This window comes from Polyodon spathula, chromosome 1, assembly GCF_017654505.1.
Source record: "Polyodon spathula isolate WHYD16114869_AA chromosome 1, ASM1765450v1, whole genome shotgun sequence".
NCBI classification, from domain to species: domain Eukaryota; kingdom Metazoa; phylum Chordata; class Actinopteri; order Acipenseriformes; family Polyodontidae; genus Polyodon; species Polyodon spathula.
In genome coordinates this window covers 66,471,357-66,492,494 of record NC_054534.1, presented here as the reverse complement: position 1 = coordinate 66,492,494, position 21,138 = coordinate 66,471,357, and the positions used below count along the sequence as shown (strand labels likewise).

Genomic DNA, 21,138 nt, shown 5'->3' with positions numbered 1-21,138 from the left:
TAATACAAAATAAAATTTAAAGAAACTGTTAGGAAACTGGTTGCATCCTATTAGTCATTTCCACCTCTTGGCTGTTTAAATGAACACTTCCAACCCTCACATTTAACATTTCATTATCTTCTCTTCTAATGTAACTTAATTATAAAGTCGCTTTGCTACAGAGCTCCACCCATTACTTTCCTGAAGGATTAAAGGCATGGTAATGCATCCCTCCAGAAACATGTTAACACCTACCTAACCCATGGAGGTCCTACGAAATACATAATATTGAGAATCGTGCAAAATGGGTTTTTTAGGGTTTTTTTTGTCCAATAATAATATGTAATACTGCCCTCATATATTTGTTAGTTCACTAAATAGCAATCCTTTTACATAAACATCAATTTAGCATGCAAATCCTCTATATTCCTGATGGATAGATGTGAGACGACTAGGGCCACATTAAGTTACACTAACTAAAGATACTTACTGGGGTGATTTCACTTGTCATTCAGTACACCAACAATGTATTACTATAATTATCAACTGAAGCATCAACCCACATCTAGCATCTGTGAAGAAAACCATTTAAATACAGTTTAAACCAGTGATGTGTACTAAAAAGGCCTTCCAAAGAAAAGAAAAAGCTAGGATTTGGATCTTGGAAGGGACTCAAGAACTGGCAAAGGATAAAGAAAAATGGCTGAAAAGCAAGTGAGAAGAGAGACACATGGGCATGGTAAATTGCCTGAGAAGGCTTAGCAAGTACTAACTAAAGGAGCAGAATAATAACGAACTGCTTACCATCAACACGGTTTCAGCTTGTCACGGTAGCAGTGCAGCAGCAGCCCTGTCCAGGGCTGGGGTTAATTTGTAGTTTTCAGTTGTGTTAAACATTAGTCTGCATAACAAGTCCCTAAGACATATACATGAGTGTTTGTACACCTAGGCACAGTTAATATTCAGTGAAAATTTATTTTGCTCTCTTATTGCTTGTATTTCAGATATAGCCCTTCTGTTCTTGTCTTGTGAAACATCTGTTCTAAAATATTGTACAAGAGACCTGACTGGTGAGCTGGCTATGTTTTTTGGCTTCATCTGCTTAAATACTTTATTTGTATTTAGGAAATAAAATCGGCACATCACGCGATAACACTATGTAACACAATTTTTGTTCCTTTGCTTTTGTGACCAGGACAGTGATATTTCAAAATATCACTATTTCCAATGAGAAAACGGTCAAATGTGTGTCTTTTCGTTCACATAAAGTCAGAAAAAAACAACATATGAATCCAAATTAACATGTATTTATACTAAAGTAATACAAAAATGACTACAAAAGATACAGTATAATCGTAAATCTCGAAAAACTACTCACTTCTAAATCTTTTGTAGAATACAGTATAATCGTAAATCTCGAAAAACTACTCACTTCTAAATCTTTTGTAGTCATTGTTGTATTACTTTAGTATAAATGTACCCAGAATCTGATAAGCTCAATAATGTTAATACCAAGTTTAATGATAATTTAATAAGCTATTCTCCTTTTGTAAATTACAGTTCGTGAGTGAAGCCCTGTAACAGAGATCGAATGACGCTTGGTGTTAGATCTCCCTCCTGACCTGAAAGGATACTAGATAAAAGGGAACAGAATACCCTGGACTAAAAGACATGACACTTTATTCCTGTGGGTAGGTGGAAGTTGGCGGCTAGAAAAGGGATGGAGCTACAGTACCTGAACTCAATGACCTGAACGGGAAACAGCGTGGCATACGCGGACTGGAGAAGCGGATGCGCTTGTTAACCAAGGGGTCCTGAGCGAGGGTATAAAATAGGGGCATAGCAAAGTAATCTGTTCCTTCGTAAATGGTTAGAAAAACAATCTAAAATGAGCCACTACATTTAAAAGAAACAGTGAGTGTTCTTTTAGTCTGTCTTATAAACGTTGTTTGTTTGTTTCGTCTGTTTTCAAGATTACTAGCACGATCCAGAGCTGCAGCCGCAGGCCATCATCTTTGTGTTTTGTGTGGGTGATAAAACTGGATTTTTGGTTGCAGGTCAAACCCGTGGGATTATACAAACTGAAGTGATACACATATCCCTTCCATCATTTATTATTTACAGGTATTCACCATAAGGCTTTGGACATTGTAAACCATTTCAATAAACACCCTTGCACCTGTTTGTAATTGTCTGTGTGATTTGTACCTGCACTGCACTCACCACTTTTCCACAGGCACTTACAGTAGTTAAGACAAAAAAGACTTTAATGGTATTCTTTTGAAGTCCTTAAAATGAATTCTGAGTAGCCAATAAGTATAATCTTTTTTAGACTTTTTTAGACATTAAAGCAGAAATGCACCTTTGCTTCTGCAATGAAAGGAAGGAAATTAATGTAAGAGTATTTATTCAGTACAAATATCATTTGTTTATTATTATTATTATTAAATCTCTATGGTAAACTAAAGTGAATGTTCACATGTTGTGTTGTATATGTATATATATTCTAATAATAAACTAAAACAATTTGCTACATTGACCTGTGAACCCAGCAGAGGGGAATTACAATGGAGAAGTGAGCTGCTTGGTTTAATCAGGTGGAAAGGCATCATGTGAGCTTACAGTCATAGTCCTTTTGTGACTGTAGCGTAGCTGCAGCAGGAAGTCAAAGCTGAGAAGAGTCTAGACAGACTTGACCTTCAGAAGTGAGGCTTTCTTTGGAGGTTAAGCATGATACTGAAAGGATAATGGAAATCCTCCCGGGAATGTTAAAATGAAAGCCAGATTGCCAGCTGGCCAGCACTTCTTCCTTTTAACCCCAGACTGTATAGAACTAATAGCTTGGATTTGATAATGGCAGTGTTGCTTTCATCAGAAAGAGCACTGGACTGTTACACTGGCAGCCATAACAGCAAGCCTGGGCTGACAATAGCAGAGGCAGCTTCTCAAGAGGTCAGGTTCATTTGTTTCCAACATTTTAAAATGAAATGAACTGATAAGTATTATTTGGGCACTGACAAAGACAAGGACAATAAATTATTGTCTATAGTTGTATAATGCCACAATAACATATAGCCTCTTTTTTTGTACTATTACTGTATAAGATGTATAATTCATTAAAGTTACATGTGTTTTTAGGTATTCTTTAGGAGTTAGGCTTCTTGCACCTTCCCTTTTGTATCAATGAACACAACATTATCAATAACTTTTAAACACTTTTTTGAAGACAGTGAAATAGACTTCTAGTGAAAATCTTTGTCATTGAATTTAAGTTTCTTTTAGTATATCTGTGCACACAGTTTTCCTCTGGTGGTACAATCCTCCAGGTTGGCTTTGGTGCCAAATTAACTGTCATTGTTTCAACATAATAAAACAAAAGCCAATCATAAAATTGCACCAATTTACAAACTCTCTGAGATGGGAGCGGCAGCTTTCACAGTACCTTATTTCCCAGTTCGTTTGCTATTTTAGTTTACCTGTACACATTTTACATTTGTGCATTTTAGTATACTGTTTATATATATATATATATATATATATATATTATATATATATATATTATAATTGATATATATATGTGTACCGATTTTTTGATAAAGCTCTAAAAACTAATTTCGCACACAATTAAAAAAATCTAAAATAAGACCATTAAGATCATTAAACGCTTAAACAATAGTTATTTATATTAACAATTTTTTAAAATATAAAATAATATATATATGTACATCTTACCTGATGTTGTAATATAGCTATAGATCGGTGAGTATCTTTCTAGATGGAAATACTGTCACTTCAAAGGTAGACGTTAAACCTGCTACCACATGGTCCAGAATAGACAGAGAAAAATTGGATAAATGAAGCTGATGCTTATATGTTGACGTTGAAAAGGCCTTTTCACACCTTGCAGCCTAAACTGGTATGTTGCAACGGAGCTCATAGGCCAGTCTTTTTAAAGACTTGTTTTCAGGGTTAAACCTCAGTTAAACTGGTTTAATTGGCATGTTACAATTCACCCAAGGTGTCAATTACATTACAAAGCAATAAACAATATATTTTTAACAAATATGACGAAACCTCTTTGTTCAATTCTGATTCAGTATATCGTAATCCGGGGGTACAATATGTGGAGGTTCCCTGTCTTTATGTTTTTACATATGTGTAGATTTTGTTAGTGATATCATGGACTATCCCTTAACCAAATCTACTTAATATAACAGTTGAAACTAATAGGCTGCTGCATTGGTAGCCCTATATTTAAATTATACCAAAGGGTCATTTGATAATGCCAGTAACTCAGTGGTTATATCTAGGATCTGCTTCCCAATAGTGTGGGCATAAACTACAATGCCTTTCTTCAATGGCTAAAACAAAAACTCCCTTAAATGTCATGTAGTGTCATCTGCATACAGATTCCTGTGTCTTGCATTCTTAGAGACTTCTTGGCTTTAGTATAGTTATAAGGTATAAGAAAGAATGTGGTCAAACAGCACAACTCACTCCTAACTTTTTGTTTTTGTTTTGCTGCTTTTTAACATATACATTAGGCTGACTATCCTCAAACCTAATACAATGTTCAAGATTTCTGAGAGAGCAGACACGCTTAAAGTGAAAAATAAAGCTTCTTAGTTATTTGTTTATTTATTTATTTATTTATTTAAAATGTAACTTTAGATTTACCAATTAGATATCTATCCCCATTTTTATCCAGTATGTATGTCATCTTAACCCACTCACTGACTGCCTCTCCCCTTGTGAACCTAAGCAGCTGATGTTGCAAAGCTACTGAACCCTGACAGGACAGTCTGATTAGTCACCACTTGGCCTCATTTTGAGCGTGACGAGTAGGCGTGCTGTGATGCAGTGAGATGAAATTACCACAGACTATTTTAACTTCCTGAAGTTAACTGATTTTATTACATTTGCTTGAATATATAGTTGCGAACGCAAGCTGGCAAGATGGAGGTTTGGTTCTGGTGGCCCATTCACTTCAGTGGCCCTCTTTGCTGTTCTCTTTGACCCTGGCATCTTGAAAAACACATACATTGTTTATTGCTTTTAATAGAGTAAACCTTGATTATATATACCCTGCTTTTTCCTTCCTAATCCAGTGGAAGATCAGGCCAATGTAATACTCTCTCTGGGCCCAGGGTCAAGATCAGCACCCCCCCACCCCCCTTGGTGGGGGTGGGGGGGGGGGTGGGGGGTTCATATACCATACGGTTAAAAATGATACTATGTGAGCCACTGGGGACCCATTACCTTTGTATTCACCATTTCTTTTTCCTATATTTAATATTGAGTTACTGAGTATAACATATTCCATACGGTTCACTTAATGTCATTAATACAGCTCCTGTCCCAACTTATAAAACCTTTGCCTATATCAGTACATTGTTGACCAAATTGCATGTCCAAATGCCCTGCCAAGTTTTTATGTTATGTTACTAGCTCTATGCTTTGAGCTAGTATACAGTGTATCCTCTGACTGACACAGTTTAAACTGATCAGATAGAAATGTGGATGAGCAGATAACCATTATGATGTCCCCGCTAATCTCACTAAACGAATGTAAGTCACTTATCAAAAAAAATCATTGTTAAATGCCAAAGAGCAAACTCATACAAGTTATAAAAGGCATTTAGCTCATAATAACTTAGCAATGGAGGTGTGGCCTGCATCTGACCTTCCCTGGAGAAGGCCAACAGCTCATATCAGGGATTACCTCATTCATGGACAACGTTAGGGGAGGGGCCAAAAGGAGAGAGAGAGAGAGAGAGGTAGATGTATGTTATGTATTTTTGGGTCCGGAAATAAGAAAGCCCGGACAAGGGAAAGTGTATAAAATCAAACATTGTTTATTAAGGCAGATACACACAAAACACACCAGCACAGAACCCCAAGAACCTCGAAGCGCACATGCACTTTCCTTTTTATCGTACAGCTAACATGCGGCCTTACACATGTTAGCTATCACGCGGCCTTACATGTGTTAATACACATTGTTAATTTTGTGTGTGCTGTGCACATGAACACGGTCTGCATCTGCAGAGTAATATATAACAATGTATATACTGTAGAGTCAATAGTCAAATAAAGTGAGGGAGTTGTTTTTGAGATGGGGAGCTATTGCATACTGTGGCTGTATAGATCGGTTTTCTTTATCTTGTGTTGCTGTATTTGTGCACAGCTACATAAACACCAAAAAGTGCTATTTAAAAAAAAGCAGAAGTGTAAATGGTTTTCAATGCATCCCACAGTGTATTCTTCTTTTTATTTATAGTAGAATTAACTATTAGAATGTCACAACAACAAAAAAAGAAAAAAGTTTTAATGAATGATACTTCAAGTAGTCGATTAAATCCTGAAATGCAAATGCTTATTTATCCCTTTGGTAGGGACTGAGGCCTTGCACATGAACTTGTATGTATATTTCTGATTATTAATTAGTATTATAAATCTGTGTGGTTTTGGCAGCTGTGAAAACCCATCCCTGCAGTGTCAATTATTATGCGCTTCCCCTCCTATTGAGCAGGTCAGCAAGCATGTGAGAATGTGTGCTTGAATGGAAGGCCTGACCTAATTGGAGGTAAAAGGAAAAAAACACATGTCCAGAATGTGGTCGAGCTAGATTGGCAATTAATTATTCAATTTAGCCTGACCACATCTCTAGGAGGAGCTGAGCCACAGCGCCTGAGTTAGTTTTGAGAAAGGGCAGCGTGTGTGCGACTTTATTTTGGATTTGAGTGTTGAAGTCCTTTGTTTGTTTTGCTATGACTAAAATTGCATGCAAAGTGCTTTAAAAACTTCACTCTCCTGTATAGCCTTGAGCACAATCCCCCTATAAGGGATGCATGTCTCAGCAAAGGGAATGTATTGGAGGTGCTGGTTTGTATTGTGTCCTTCGCATTTGTCCAAAGAACTGCTCATGCATTATTATTGGGATATTAAAAGCTTTAACCTCAGAACCACTCACCCAAAATTGATACAAATGCTAGAGGTTTTTTGAGAAGTTTGTTCACAGACAGTAAATATAGGTCAAAATTACATTTTCAAGGTGATTGACTGATATATTGGGAACTACTTGTCTCATTTTGATTGACATGTTCATGCATTTTTTTTTATTGTATTCCATGTGCTGTGGATCATGTAGGTCATGGTGACCTTCTCATGATATTGTGAATACAGATAATATATCCTTGTTAAAGGTACTGTACATGTATGTATGTTACTTGCATACCAAGTAACCAACTGTACAGCGAAATAAAAAACGGTTATGAATGATGTATAAAGACATCCTCTATTGAACATTTTTAACAGTATATCATATCAGTTTTCTGTGAAAGCACAGGTGAAACGGTTGTATGTAATAAAGGAGATAAAATATAAATGTGGTAAGTATTGGGAAAGTGTATTGTCTTTATAATTAAATTGTGTTACACACATATCGAACTGGAATCCTTTCCAAAACAAGTCAAGACTAGAGCTATTAGAGTGATTGCTTCAAGGATGCAATAATAATTATGTAGACACATTGCTGCCTATTTTACTGAGGGCTGGGTAAATATCTGGCCAAAACATCCACATGCTTCTAATTGACTGGGTCAATCAGCCTCAGCATGGGTTCCCAGAGAAGCTAATTTTGAATTTATAATTCACATGCGAATTGAACATCCTATTAGTTTTTTACTTACTGGTTTAATGTCAGATTAAAAACTGTTCATGTGGAAAAGCAATCTTAAGAATCTTTATTACTTATTTGCCTTTTGATGTTAATGATGATAATGGACATCTTTTTGACTGGTGTGAACGTCCTTCTTAAGAAAATGTTTAAAAACACACTTTATTATTTGAGTCATAGGTTGAGTTAGTGTTTGTCATCATTCTGCTTTCGCTGATTTGAATGTGAATGACATGGGCATGTTAAATCACACAAGCTAGCTTGAGCCACAGATACACCGGAGGCGACTCCAAAAAACAGAACAAATGTGCTTTTGCTTAATTAATATTTGCTCTGGAGAGTAAAAAAAGGTTAGCTGGCTGTCTTTATATATAAAAAAAAAAGGCCAGACAGAAAGGGAGCATTTAAAGCTAATCCCACGTCCGTTAACGTGAAGTGACAAGAGTGGGTGCAGCTGCCCTTGTCGAACCTGACAGCTGAGCAGCTGAAATGAAAGAGACAGGTGGCACACGAGGCACAACAGTTGGCACAATGGAGGAGGCATGCATGATTCACAAGATATAGATATCACAGAGGGCACTGCTGGTATTACATGGGACAGATGTTTCTGTTTAGGCAAAGCTGCTATCTGCAAGCTTATTACAGAAATGGTGCAATAAAAGCCAACAACGCAGTGGCTACCAGCAGTACAAATGTGAATTGGATTGTGTCTTTGCCTCAGGCCTGTTAACAATCTTAAACCACTCATTACTGTACAGTTACTGCTGGATGCAAATGAAATTTACTTGGTGCAAGTTATTGCATCAAACCTTAACAAGGGAGATGCATAATACTGCGTTAACATAGGCATGGACAAACATAGGAAAGCATGGAAAGATCATTGCATTGAGAAATGTGGACACATTAGGGTGAGGCATGTTAAAGCACGGTAAAAGTACAATGGAAATTCATCTTCTTCGTAGGAGTACAGGGGCACACTGATATGATGTTTCAATAATTGTTCAGCGATTTAAAAGGGTTGGACAACAGTTAAACAATTCCTTGTGAAACATCAGTAATTTGTGCAGTTGATACAAAAGCCCAGGTCAGCTTTTATATACAGAATACTGTGCATGTCCACTATTGGAGGAGGTAAAATTCTGCTAACTGTAGAATTTTAATGAAAACTTTAATCAATTTATATGAAAGATCCAACAATGGGAGGCTAGCTGCAATGATCACCGCACAGACAGTTTCCAAAGAACGGGTCTTCGCTGGTGCTGGACACTGGTAACACCAGGGAGCTAAGAATTGGTTTAATGCAGAATAAGAGGAAAAATACAGGTTGTGTATCTTGTCACAAATGTTTTAGTTTTTGCACTGTGGGCAGGATTCTCAGAGAGTTGTTATAGAAAAGGGGGTTGTATAATTTCAAACTGGCTAATTTACACCTGATTTGGTATTCTTTTGCAAGGGGTTTAGTTGTTGTTTACCCTTTTTTTATGGTAACAAAATCAATCAAATTATCAAGTGAGTTAGCGTTTTTTAAACACACATGCCCGAATATACTTGCTCCCGATGTACAGAAATTTTTAAACCAGGCATTCCTTTTGAAAGAAGACTGTAAAATGCATCAATAAACACAACTTGTGTAAATTGTTATTTAAACCTATTGCTTGGTTGTCTATATTGTGGCAGGGGAAACTCAATTTTAATTTTAATCACAGAAAAAAACATCCCGACTCTTAGCTGTTGGAGTCCATAAGTTCTGTACATACTGTATAGCAGGCTATTACTGCTTAAATGATGATATGCTTATTGTTTACAGAAAATCCTCTTCCTTTCTTAATTTTTGTCCTGATCCAAGAGACAGAAGAAACATGAACAAGTCTCTTGTAGAACTGGGGAACTTAACCACCAGTAGGATTATATACAGGTAGCTAAAACATTGAGACAACACACTGCCTTACTAATATGCACTCACCAAAGAGAACAATGACAATCATAGACTCCAACACAAAGACAGATACTAATTGTTTTTTCTAAGTATTTAAAGGGATAATGGAACTGTCTGTTTTTCAGAGAGAAAATATTTCTGTATCAGCTGTTGTATTCTTCTTAAACCTTACTGTAACTGTGCAGTTCATAAATTATAAAGATGCCACCACCACCAGAAGGTCGAAGCAACTATATATAAATGTAACAGTTTCCCATTTTAGCCAATTGTAAATATACGGTTTAGTTTAAATTAAAAAAGAGAATCTCAGTTGTTATAAAATATTTGGCATGATGAGGTGTCTTCTTTTTAGTAGGCTATTTTCCCCAGGGTCATTTCTAATTGTTTCTTGATTGACCCAAATATTTGAGTGGCTATAACCTTAAAGTCTGATTGCAGAGTGAAGGTCATCTTTACTGCTGGTGCAGCTGATGACACATGACAGCTAGAGCATGCAGATATTAACTGATGGGATACTGTTAATTACATATCAAAGTGCTCAGCCCAATAGTTGAATAAGAAGATGGACTCAGAGCTTGAATGCAGGCTATAATGTAACAGCAGGTCGTGGCAGAGCTGGGCACAGGCAGCGACTAGTCTCTGGAGCCACAGTGGGCAACTGACAAAATGAGGCCTAGTCGACACTGGGGCCTGGGGAGCCTATCTGAAGAACAGTTGTTGCAACTCTGCCACTCAGCTGGGGGTACCCAAGAGAAGACACCCTTACCCCCTACCACATTTCACCTGTACATTCAATTAATCACATAAGGCTTGACAGTTTGGAGGATATCTTTACTTATTTTGACATTTGTCACAAACCATTGAGCTATCGTCACAAGATATTCGTAGGGCTTGAAGTTTTCGGGTTTTATTTTTGATCCCTTTAAACTTATTTTGAGCTGACTTTGTTTCCCAATTAAACTCAGAAAAAGCTGTTAATTACAAAGCATCGTTACTTCATATCTTCACTGAGTCTGATTCTGTTTTGCTTAATTTTTATTTCAAACAGACATGACAAATTGCATGAATTGCTCATCACTGATCCTAATTGCATTTCATTCTTGCACTCGTCGAGTTAGTCGTTGTGCTTTTGTTATTTTTCCTCGTTTAACAATGACAGATTTTCTTTTCAGCATAAAACGCCTAATATGGAGAGTACACTGATAGCAGGTCCATCATTTAAAATCTCCTGGATTTTATCAAAGACCCAGTTAGTCTTTTACTCTTTATTAATATGCAGAGGCAGCTTAACAATGACTAATTAACATTTAAAGGGAGGTGGAGATTTTGAAAACAAGCCCAAGATATGCAGGAACACTTAAAAAAAAAACTTACTAACAATATCAAAATCTATATCAATTGTTCAAAAGGCCTAGCTAGAGGGGGTCTGAATGGGCATAAGCAATTCTACCCTTCACTAAAAGCTTTCAATATTTTCTTTTTTATAGCATGTTTTCCATTGCTCATTAATTATCATGCGCCTAAGAAAGAAAAGAAACAAGGAAAAGATTGACCAAAGCAGAAGTAGTTATTGAGAAAAAAAGTGGTTTTTAATACATTTTCTCCATAATTCCTCCTGCGTTAAACAATATTCCCAAACTGTATTTCTTGCTGCTTAAACGTAGTTGTTTTTTATTGGTTGATTTGGAATTTTTAAAAAAATACTGTACAATTTAATTAGATATGATTCATACCACACACGCACATCTTTAGCAGCTATCATTGTCAGGTGTTAAACTGAAGACTGTCTATGCTGCCTCTATACTACCTGAAAGGGAATCCATCTAATCACCAGCCTCCTTGATCAGCTGCACTGTCTTCTACTTTCCAACAGATGGCTCTTCAGCAGTTCCACATTAAACCCAATGGTGCAGCAACCTTAGACAGCCAGCCCCAGGGGGGAGCAATCAGGTCACCAGCAATAATAGCTTGGTATCTGTTTACTACATTCTTCCATATATTAGCCTAGACTCTGCTTTAACAGAAAGCAGACTAAGTCAAGTGTTTTTACAAGTCCCCCAAGGAATAGTTGGAAAGAGTTAAGGACTTGTGAAAAACAGCTTGCCACTGTGTGAGGCAATATTCACTGGTTACTGATTGTGACAGTAAGAGGTTATCGAGCTCCGCTGTACCTAAGGGAACAAAATATACATTTAAGGTTACAGCCTCCTTAAGAAAAGGTGTTGGAAAATCTGCACATGTAACTAAGAAACAGTAGCATGGATTATCCACCGCAGCTAAACATTTTACGGTGGCCATTGTTCCCCACAGTGCCTTTATAAAACAAGTGTCATGCAGAATAAGGCAACCCTTATCACCAACTAAAAAAAGGGGTTTACATGTATGTAGGGCTGCTGGTTTGCTAATTGACATGTGTGGATAATCTCTTGCTCAATATATTATTGTTTTAGGGAACCCTAACCCTAATCTATCACCCATGCTTTATTGTTTAGAAATCGTCATTATCTAAAGTCATTGTCATAACACACTGGAACCACCATGGAGATGCAATGGGTTTTCAGTGTGCATGGGGCTAGTACCATTATGATACCATTGGTATGTCACAATATGAAAATGTTACCACTCTGGGTACCACTATACCAATGGCTTTTACCTTTAGAGTTTCTTTTATGCTACAGTTAAGCATTGTACTGCCACTGCATTGGCTTTTATATTTAAGTATCCCTGTGAGGTTGTGTCTGAATACATTTATCTTGTTTCTGCTTACAACAACACAACCACCACCATTCCTGCCTCCCAGATCCTTTGTTTCACAAACTTTAAGCATTGCACATGTACTGATAAATACACCCATGGGGAAGGAATGAGTCACCTTGATGCACCGTATACTTCCTATTCCAAATGACTGTCTGGCAGCAGTCTGCACTGTTGTGAATTGCTATTTTATAGTGGTAAAGTTGTGGTACCAAAATACTACTATAGATTACTGCACAAGAATATAAATAAATAAAACGAGGTTATGTCTGGGTTGTGACCTAATGGTGTGTTTCTTTATGAGGTCAGGCTCCTGTTGCTATGACTACTATCAGTTAACTACACAATTACAAACATTACCTCAGCACACTGGTATTGCTGGGGTCACAGGACAGACAGTGGCCTAATCCCTTTGTGACAACAACACAAAATCCTAGCCACAGACTTAATTATCCCAATTCTTATTGAAAGAATACCATGCAGCAGTAATGACACATTATGGTACTGCATATACTACTCAACAAAATGCATTGTCTTTATTAAATACAATCTTCAAAATATGTGATAATTACTAGTACCGTAAGTGATTCTTCTTTTAGTCTAATATTTTTAATTTGTTCCTAACTCTTGTGACGAAGTGCCCGCCCCTGCGTGTATTTTCTGTTATATGTTGCGTGTGGTGTGTTAAATGTTGGTGTATAGTCATTGGTACACAGGATATAAACAGGTCTGTGTAACACTAGTGTTTAAAATGTATATTTGTATTTAGGCACGAGGATTGCACAGTACTTCACGTGCAAGTAAAATGTAATATGTGAGCTTTGCACTTTATTAATTCGCGTGCAGTTGTACCGCGACTCCAATTGAATGATTGATTAGCAGTCGAGTCTCGGTACAGCGGCATAAAAGCAGCATGATTTCACTCACTTGGGGTTGGGTGTTCGGTGAGTGGAGAATGGGATAGGAGATGGAGGTAATAGTGAATAATTGTAAGAATAATAGTTAAAATATCTGCTCACCCTGTTTTGTGTAGTGTTAGTCCGTTTTTGTTTGTCTATTTATTTTGGCGAATGTGCTGTGTCCTGTTTGTGTTTGTTACAACTGTTTATTTTCTGTTCTGTTTATTTATTAAATGCTGAGCGAAAGCATTCGCTCAGCTCCACCAAACTCCACCTCTCTATCGTTTTATTTCCTGCTTCTGGTCTGACGTCACCCATTCCTGCCGTCTTTGTGACACCCTTCATTATGATTTTCCTTTATCATAGTGCAGTTATTTTCTAAAACAATTTCCTCACTAAAAAGAAGGGATGGACAACCCTAGTCCAAAAAGAGCACTTAATTGCAGATTAAATAGGGAAAAAATGTCATACATTTTCATCAGTTTTCCAAATGATGCAATGACAGGACACTGGACAGTTTCAATAAATGTCACAAAGGCTTCCATTGACAGCGTGCTTCTGAATGACTGATTCCTTTGACGCCAGAGCTATATCTTGAGAATGCATCATAACAAACAGTTTTTACAGACAGGCAGACAGATACCTCTCTAACAGTGTGGAGGCTCTCTAACATGGAGGGTGGGGGAGGGGGGGCACACCACAGCTCGGGGGAATAATAAACAGACCACAGACTTATTCCTGTTCCAATCATATGTGGTATCTCAGTGCAGTGGGTGGGCAAACGGTAAGCATGTGTAAGAGCAACGTTTCTAATAATACAGTAATTTCACACATAAGTTTACATGTTTTTATTTGTTTGTTTTTTTAGCTGATACCAATACATATTTAGTGTGGAAAGCCATGCTTAATAAAGCAGAGATCCGATCACGGGCAATTCTGTGTTAGAAGTAGTGACAGTTCCGGTCCTGCCGCATTGTACCCTTGTTCAGTGCAGAAAATGGATCGGTTTATAGTGCATGAAAAAAAGTAATTGTGCAGATGCATTATCATCTCTAAAAAAAACAAAATGTTCAGAAATATGAAGGAACTTGGAAATTGGATGTTTGTTGGCACTGCAGATGAGCCCCGTCCTCAGTGTGTCATCTGTGATGCAGTACTGGCTAATGACATAATGACATTAAAAAATAAAAGTACAGCCGGAGAAAAGTACAAAAGTACAGTAAAGTACAAAAAATTTTTAAGGTGGGGTGTGATTCAAAAAAGGTTGAAAACCCCTGCTGTAGCCTGGTCTTCATTTTGTTGAGAACGGACACTTTGCGTGTCTGTGTGCAGTTTATGACAATAAAGGAAATAAAAAACTATTCAATTAACTGTGTTCCCTTGTTCAAGCGTTCCATTTCAGGGTTTTAGCTGCTCACTCTGTATGCTTCTCTTGCTGCAGATTTCAAAGACAATCTTTCTAAAAAAAAAAATTTGCCACCAAATTCTTAAAAAAATATTCACAGGGAAAATCAATAGGGAGTTCTCAATGTCTGAGACAAAACATTACATACCCGTCCATTGAAAACAGTGGATGGGAAGAAACCATGCAGGGTATCCAGCTTATTTGGTTGACTTGTCCTTTTTATTCGACCAACAAGAAGACGAATAAAACACCAGGCATATATAGGTTTGTGTTAAAGTGCTTTATCTAGACATGTGTTGTTGAAAGTCAGTAACAGTAAATACCATGAAACAGTGATAGGCTACAGTATACTTTAAAAGGTGTAAAAATAAAATGTTAAACACTTCTTCGTATAGTTGGATATTTTTTTTTTTTTAAAAACAAAGCTGTTTTGTGAATTAAGTCGTTTTTCATATCCTGGGCATTTCTATGTCCGTTTTATGAAAAGAAATGAAAACCTTGCTCGCTATCCAATGCTGTGTTACTGAGGCACAAACACAATGAGCTGTATGATAGTGAGTGACAGTGGTACAGATAATTCCGCCTTGACGAATGTCAGTTGCAACCAGGATCCAGCTCCTTCACCACTTGATGTTCCCTTTGTCTAAGAGGATTGACAATGTCTGCTTTTCAAACAAATCTTCCATTACCTGGTTAGTTTGAAACACAGTCAGCCCCATCTGCGCCATCATCAGAATCGTTCAAAGCTAACAAGCAAATGAGGCACCACCCTGAAAGCTATGCCCACCACCATCACTATGCCAATGGTAAAGGGTGGGGCAAAGTAGGCCTGTCACCAAAATTGCATTACAGAGAAAAGGCAGTTTGCACAGATTTGTTTTTAAAGCATTTGAAGTTTGCCCTCTCATCAAAATCAGGCCCCTAGAGACAACCTGAAACTTGTGGTTTTTAAGAGGAGTGCAGCAGTCACTGCTTGCATTGAGACCGCAAGGTTTTGTATCATAATTAATTAAACATGACCCTTCATTAGTTCTCTTTTTTCAGCATTTAACATTTAAATCTTGGTCCTACCATTGTAACCCCATGGTACCCTTTGTGTAAGGGCAGTTCAGAAAGCCATATAGGCTGTTAATAATAACAGAGTGTGTCCATTTAAAAGCTCTCGCAGGTGGGTATAGAACATAATTTAAATAAATACTTTGCTGGATAAAATATTACAGTAGGCTTATCAAGAGTTGTAAAAAGAACGATATTACACATTCAAATGAGAGGCACGTGAGTAATGTTTTTACATTTTACGAGAAGACTGCCTGTTGAGTCTTACCTGCGTTAATGCACCAGCATCTCTTTCAAGTTATGTTTAACAAAGTATACGTGGTGACTAATAAGAGCCTCCCGGAGCATTACCTTATGCGTATATGAAAAAGTAAATGATAATAGTTCATCACACAATTTCATTACACAGGAGAGAGTCAGGCATGATAACTAAACTTTCTTTAACTTACTCTGATACCATAACTTAATCAGATACCATAGATTTCTTTTTAAGTTAAAGTACAGCATGTTGAAATTTCCACTACTGTAGTCTTTATTAAAAAGACAGCATGCTGCCACCCTCACTTGCACTTGATAATGGTATGTTGTATCGGTTATTTATCCACACTGTTAATGATGATTACATGATCGAGTTATTCTGAAATAGTGTATGAGATGTAATTAAGTAGTTATGTGCATTTCTTTTTAGATTATGAAGATGTATACTCATAAATTGAATTATATCATGGCCTTTTATTTTTCACAATATAACAGTCAACTAAGTATAGCAAAATATGCTGTGTGGCCTTTTTGCTTTCAGTGTGCAATTGACTTGTGACAGTATTATACTGCTCTAATGGAAGTTAATAAGGTGGAAAATGGTAGGTAAAAGTTCATTTATTGTGGTTCGGTAATAAAGAGAAGACAATTTTCTTTTTTCATGTAAAGAAAAAAATACAGCTATTAGATCTACCATGCCTATGGAAATCTGGCCATTAGTGATGTCACAAGACTTAGTTTTTACATTGTGATACCACTATGTATTATGTTTCAATAGTAACACAGTGCTTAGGCTAAGTGTCCAGTCTTAAATGTAGAGGCCCACAAATATACAATACAGAGCTGTGTCAAACAGTGCAGTGGCCAAGGAACAGTCAGTGACTGAAGGTCTTAGCAGCTGTTTGTAAACAGACAATAATTTTAATTTTGTTTTAAATATCTTGATTTTTATTAATATTGTAACGGTGGAGATGCCACCCACTTCTAGCAGGGACTTTCCAGGCTCCCTGGGCTGGGGAGTTTCCCCACAGCTGCCAGACAGGGACTTTCCAGGATCTCTGGGCTGGGGAGTTCAACCATCGCCATCTGCCTGTACTTTCCCTCACCAACTGTCAGGCAGGGTATTTTCAGCTATGTGCGGATTGGCTGGGCCGGGCACTGCAGGACCTTGGGGTTAGCCTGGAGAAGAAGGAACTGTTACAAGAATCTGGATTGTTTAAACTGGTTATTTTATTCAATTTATTTGTGTGAGAATAAACAAAGTGTTTACTTTAAGCAACTCTGTTTTGTGTCCTTCTTGACGTCCTTCTGGTCTGTGGCAGTTCCGTGTGATGCCGTTCGGGCTTTGCAATGCCCCTGCTACTTTTGAATGGCTGATGGAAAGAGCCCTGGCTGACATTCCCCGGCAGCGCTGCTTTGTCTACCTGGATGACTTGCTGGTGCATGGCCCCAGCTTCGAAGAAGCCATCACCTTTCTGCAGCAGGTGCTGCAACGCCTGGAGATGGCGGTGCTAAAGCTGAACCCGGACAAGTGTAGCTTCCTAGGGAAGGAAGTTACTTTCTTGGGACACCAGGTGGGGGGCAACGGCATCAGCACCTAGGCAGACAAGGTCAGTTAGGTCTGGAATTATCCCGTCCCCCCAACTAACCAGCAGGAGCTGCGGACGTTTCTGGGACTGGAGTCCTACTACTGCCAGTTTGTGGCACATTTTGCAGACATTGCAGCTCCCCTGAATCGGCTACTGAAGAAGAGTGAGCCTTTCTGCTGGAGCCCTGACTTTCAGGCCACATTCAGACTATTGAAGGACGCCCTGACCAGTACTCCCATGCTCTCCCCGCCTGATCCAGAGCTGCTGTACCTGCTGGATACGAGTGTCAGCAACTTGGCGATCGGGGCAGTCCTCTTCTAGCAGAGGCCCGATGAAGAGTGGGTCTTGGCGTACTACAGTCGGGGTTTGTCCAAAGCAGAGAGGCGATACTGCGTCATCCGACGGGAGTTGCTGGCCATGGTGGCAGAGGTGCACCAGTTCCGCCATTACCTCTGCGGCCTTCCATTCACCATCCGCACAGACCACGCTGCACTGCAATGGTTACTAACACTCAAGGAGCTGGAGGACCAGGTTGCTCGGTGGATTGAGCAGCTGCAACCGTTCAACTTCACAATGCAAAACCATGCTGGGATCTGTCACACCAATGCAGATGCCCTGTCACGGCGGCCCTGTGCAGAAGAAGGCTGCCAGCACTACCGGAGGAAAGAGGACCGGGAACAGGAGCTACTCTTCAAACAGCAGGGGAGGGGGGTGTACTGCTGGCCCTGCCAAACCAGGAGGCAGTGATGGTAGCAGAGGCACTGCTGGAGGGGTTTGTATGCCGGTTCGGGGTCCCCCTGGAGATCCACTAGGATCAGGGGCAGAACTTCAAGTCCCGGGTCAAGGCAGAGATGTGCCTTCGGCTGGGGATCCACAAAACCCGGACCACTCCATTACATCCTCAAAGCAATGGATTGGTGGACCAGTTTAATTGGACGTTGGCAACCCAGTTGGCCAGTTGGATGGATTGGCACTCACAGCTGCCCCTGGCCCTGGGGTGCCCGTTCTGCAGTGCAGGAATCCACCAACTGCACCCCGGCCCTGCTGATGATGGGTAGGGAATGAGGACCCCAGCCACGTTGGTGTTCGGCCGGCCACCTGACACAGAGGGATTTCCCCCTGGACTCAGACTTTGCCTGAGTGTAACTCCAGGCAGCAGGCTGCCACCAGAAACGGAACTATGACACTGATGAAGGGGAGGCCGTTTCGGACAGGGGAGCTGGTTTGGGTATTCCAGCCCCAACGTAGGCAGGGCTGTTGCCTGAAACTGGACAGCGCCTGGATTGGGCCCTGTCGGGTGTTAGAGCCTCTGGGAGAGGTAATCTACCGGGTCCAGATTCTCCGCGGTTGCCGGAGGGTGGTGCTCAGTTGCGACTGGCTTGCTCCCTACTGTGGACCAGCCAGTGATGTGCAGAGGACCGTGGACGCACCTGTTGGTCAACCCTGCGGCCTACCTGCCAGAGCCACCCCTCTAGCGGACTCTTCCAGTCTGACAGCTACCCTGCAAGGATCTGTTATGCCAAGGCCACAGAGGGTGAAAACCAGACCCCGCCATTTCCTAGATTGAGAAGCCTCTTGGCATAATAAGGACCAGAGGGGGACTGTGTAATGGCGGGTGTCTCCCACTTCTCCTAGCCGCGACTTTCTAGGATCTCTGGGCTGGGGATTTTCCCCACAGCTGCCAGGCAGGGACTTTTCAGGATCTCTGGGCTGGGGAGTTTGCCATCGCTATCTGCCTGTGCTTTCCTTCACCAACTGTCAGGCAGGGTATTTTCAGCTATGTGCGGATTGGCTGGGCCGGGCACTGCCTCCCTCCAGCTCCCCTATAAAAGGGGCTGTGAGCAGGATCTCGGGGTTAGCCTGGAGAAGAAGGAACTGTTGCAAGAATCTGGGTTGTTTAATAAACTGGTTATTTTATTCGATTTAGTTGTGTGAGAATTAACCAAGTGTTTACTTTACGTAACTCTGTTTTGTGTCCTTCTTTACATCGCTACAATATATTTTGGTAAAGATTGTGATCTTAACTAAGGGACTTAAGGTAGCTATTGTACAATGTAAAACAATGGTTTATGTTTTCTCCCCTGGCATAGAAAACTTTTAAGACAATAAGCCATAATGTACATTTCTTGAAAAGGTTGAGTAGTTTTTAGCCGAGAAAATGTATGTAGTTCAAAGCTGTTTATATTGGATTCTAGTCAAACCATTAAAGTTATTATGAAAAATGTATTAAATATTAAATATTCAATTAGTTAGTTAACTTGTTACTTGCATGCTGATTTTTAAAACTTCTCCAACTGCCTCCTACTCTGAAAATTATTCCATATCACATGTACGCTGCAAAACTATTGAATAAATCGATGTATGTCATTTTTCAATAAAATGAAATACAACATATTAAAAAAAGAAATACTAAAATTGGCAGCTACTGTAAAACAAACAATATAATATTTTTGTTTATGAAAAGTTTACAAACTGACAGGCTGCATACTGTACATTATAAAGGTCAGTGTAAAATTCCGTTAGTTTTGAACATTTGAAAATATTTTCATAATTTTCTGACAGAAATGCAATTGTTTATATATATATATATATATATATATATATATATATTATATATATATATATATATATTTTTGAACTATTTTAATAGACGTTTAAAAATGATAACATATAGGTGACGCTTTAAATGTCAATGTGTTTTATTTTTTATTTGGTGAACAATCTAAATCTAATTATCTATATCTAACTAGATTTATCTACATACGTTTTTTTGCTTTTGTTTTTTGGTCAGGAGCAGTCAAAGTCAGTCAGTGTAGTACACCCTGTGTGCTTTTCCGCCAGTGTGCTGTGCTGCTGTGTGCTCTGCTGTTGCTGCCCTTTGATCCTTGCATTAGTGTTAGTTAGGCGCTCGGAGACACACACACACACAGAGCAGCCATAGTCAAGACACAGGAACAACACCATTACCACCATCTCCTCCCCTGTTCCTACTTCCAACAACACACTCAAAACCGGGGACAGCCAGGTGCACGACAAGTCCCTGCCATCAGACACTCGCATACAATTTCCATGGAAAAAATATTTTCTTCTTATCCCTAAACAAGGAGAAGAATGTGAAAAAAGGGGGAAAATGCCAAGAAGGAAACAGGAGCAACCCAAGCGCCTGCCTTCACGTAAGTCGATTAATGCTTTTCTGTGTTTTTTTAATGGCTCGCTGTGTGTTTTGCGCAGTACTTAGGGTTAAAGAGGTGAAATGGACAAAGACGCGGCGTAGGTTATTTCTCTTTTTTTAAGGTCTGTGCTAGGCAGCCATGTTGGCGATGTGAAGCTCGCGGAGTGTATTATAAGCGGTGTCTCTAATGGTAAATGATCGATAAAGGTCCTGTTCTCCCAGAGGTTGCGGTCAGTTTGCGTGTCTCCTGGCAGTAAATGGCATTATTGCACAGTGTTTTTGTGAATCTGGCCGTGGAAGTCAGTGGCGCTTATGGAATCAAAAGGGGAGGATCTGAGAATCTGGCCGGAATAAAACGAAGGGTCAGTCGGATCAGACAAGCCAGGCCAGGCTAGACTCAGACTTCGATGCC

The 21,138-nt window shown here is 39.2% G+C and overlaps 1 protein-coding gene across 4 annotated transcripts in view; it reads left to right on the top strand.

Annotated features, from left to right (window-relative positions):
- The first annotated feature begins 20,406 nt into the window (after window positions 1-20,406).
- LOC121321223 (zinc finger protein 827-like) overlaps window positions 20,407-21,138 on the top strand; it is a 51,162-nt gene continuing 50,430 nt past the window's right edge. For all 4 annotated transcript variants that reach the window (XM_041260148.1, XM_041260140.1, XM_041260132.1 and 1 more), the window contains exon 1: window positions 20,407-20,727. In XM_041260148.1, coding sequence (XP_041116082.1) covers window positions 20,685-20,727 — 43 coding nt within the window. In that variant the 5' untranslated portion in view covers window positions 20,407-20,684. The remainder of the gene's footprint in view (window positions 20,728-21,138) is intronic.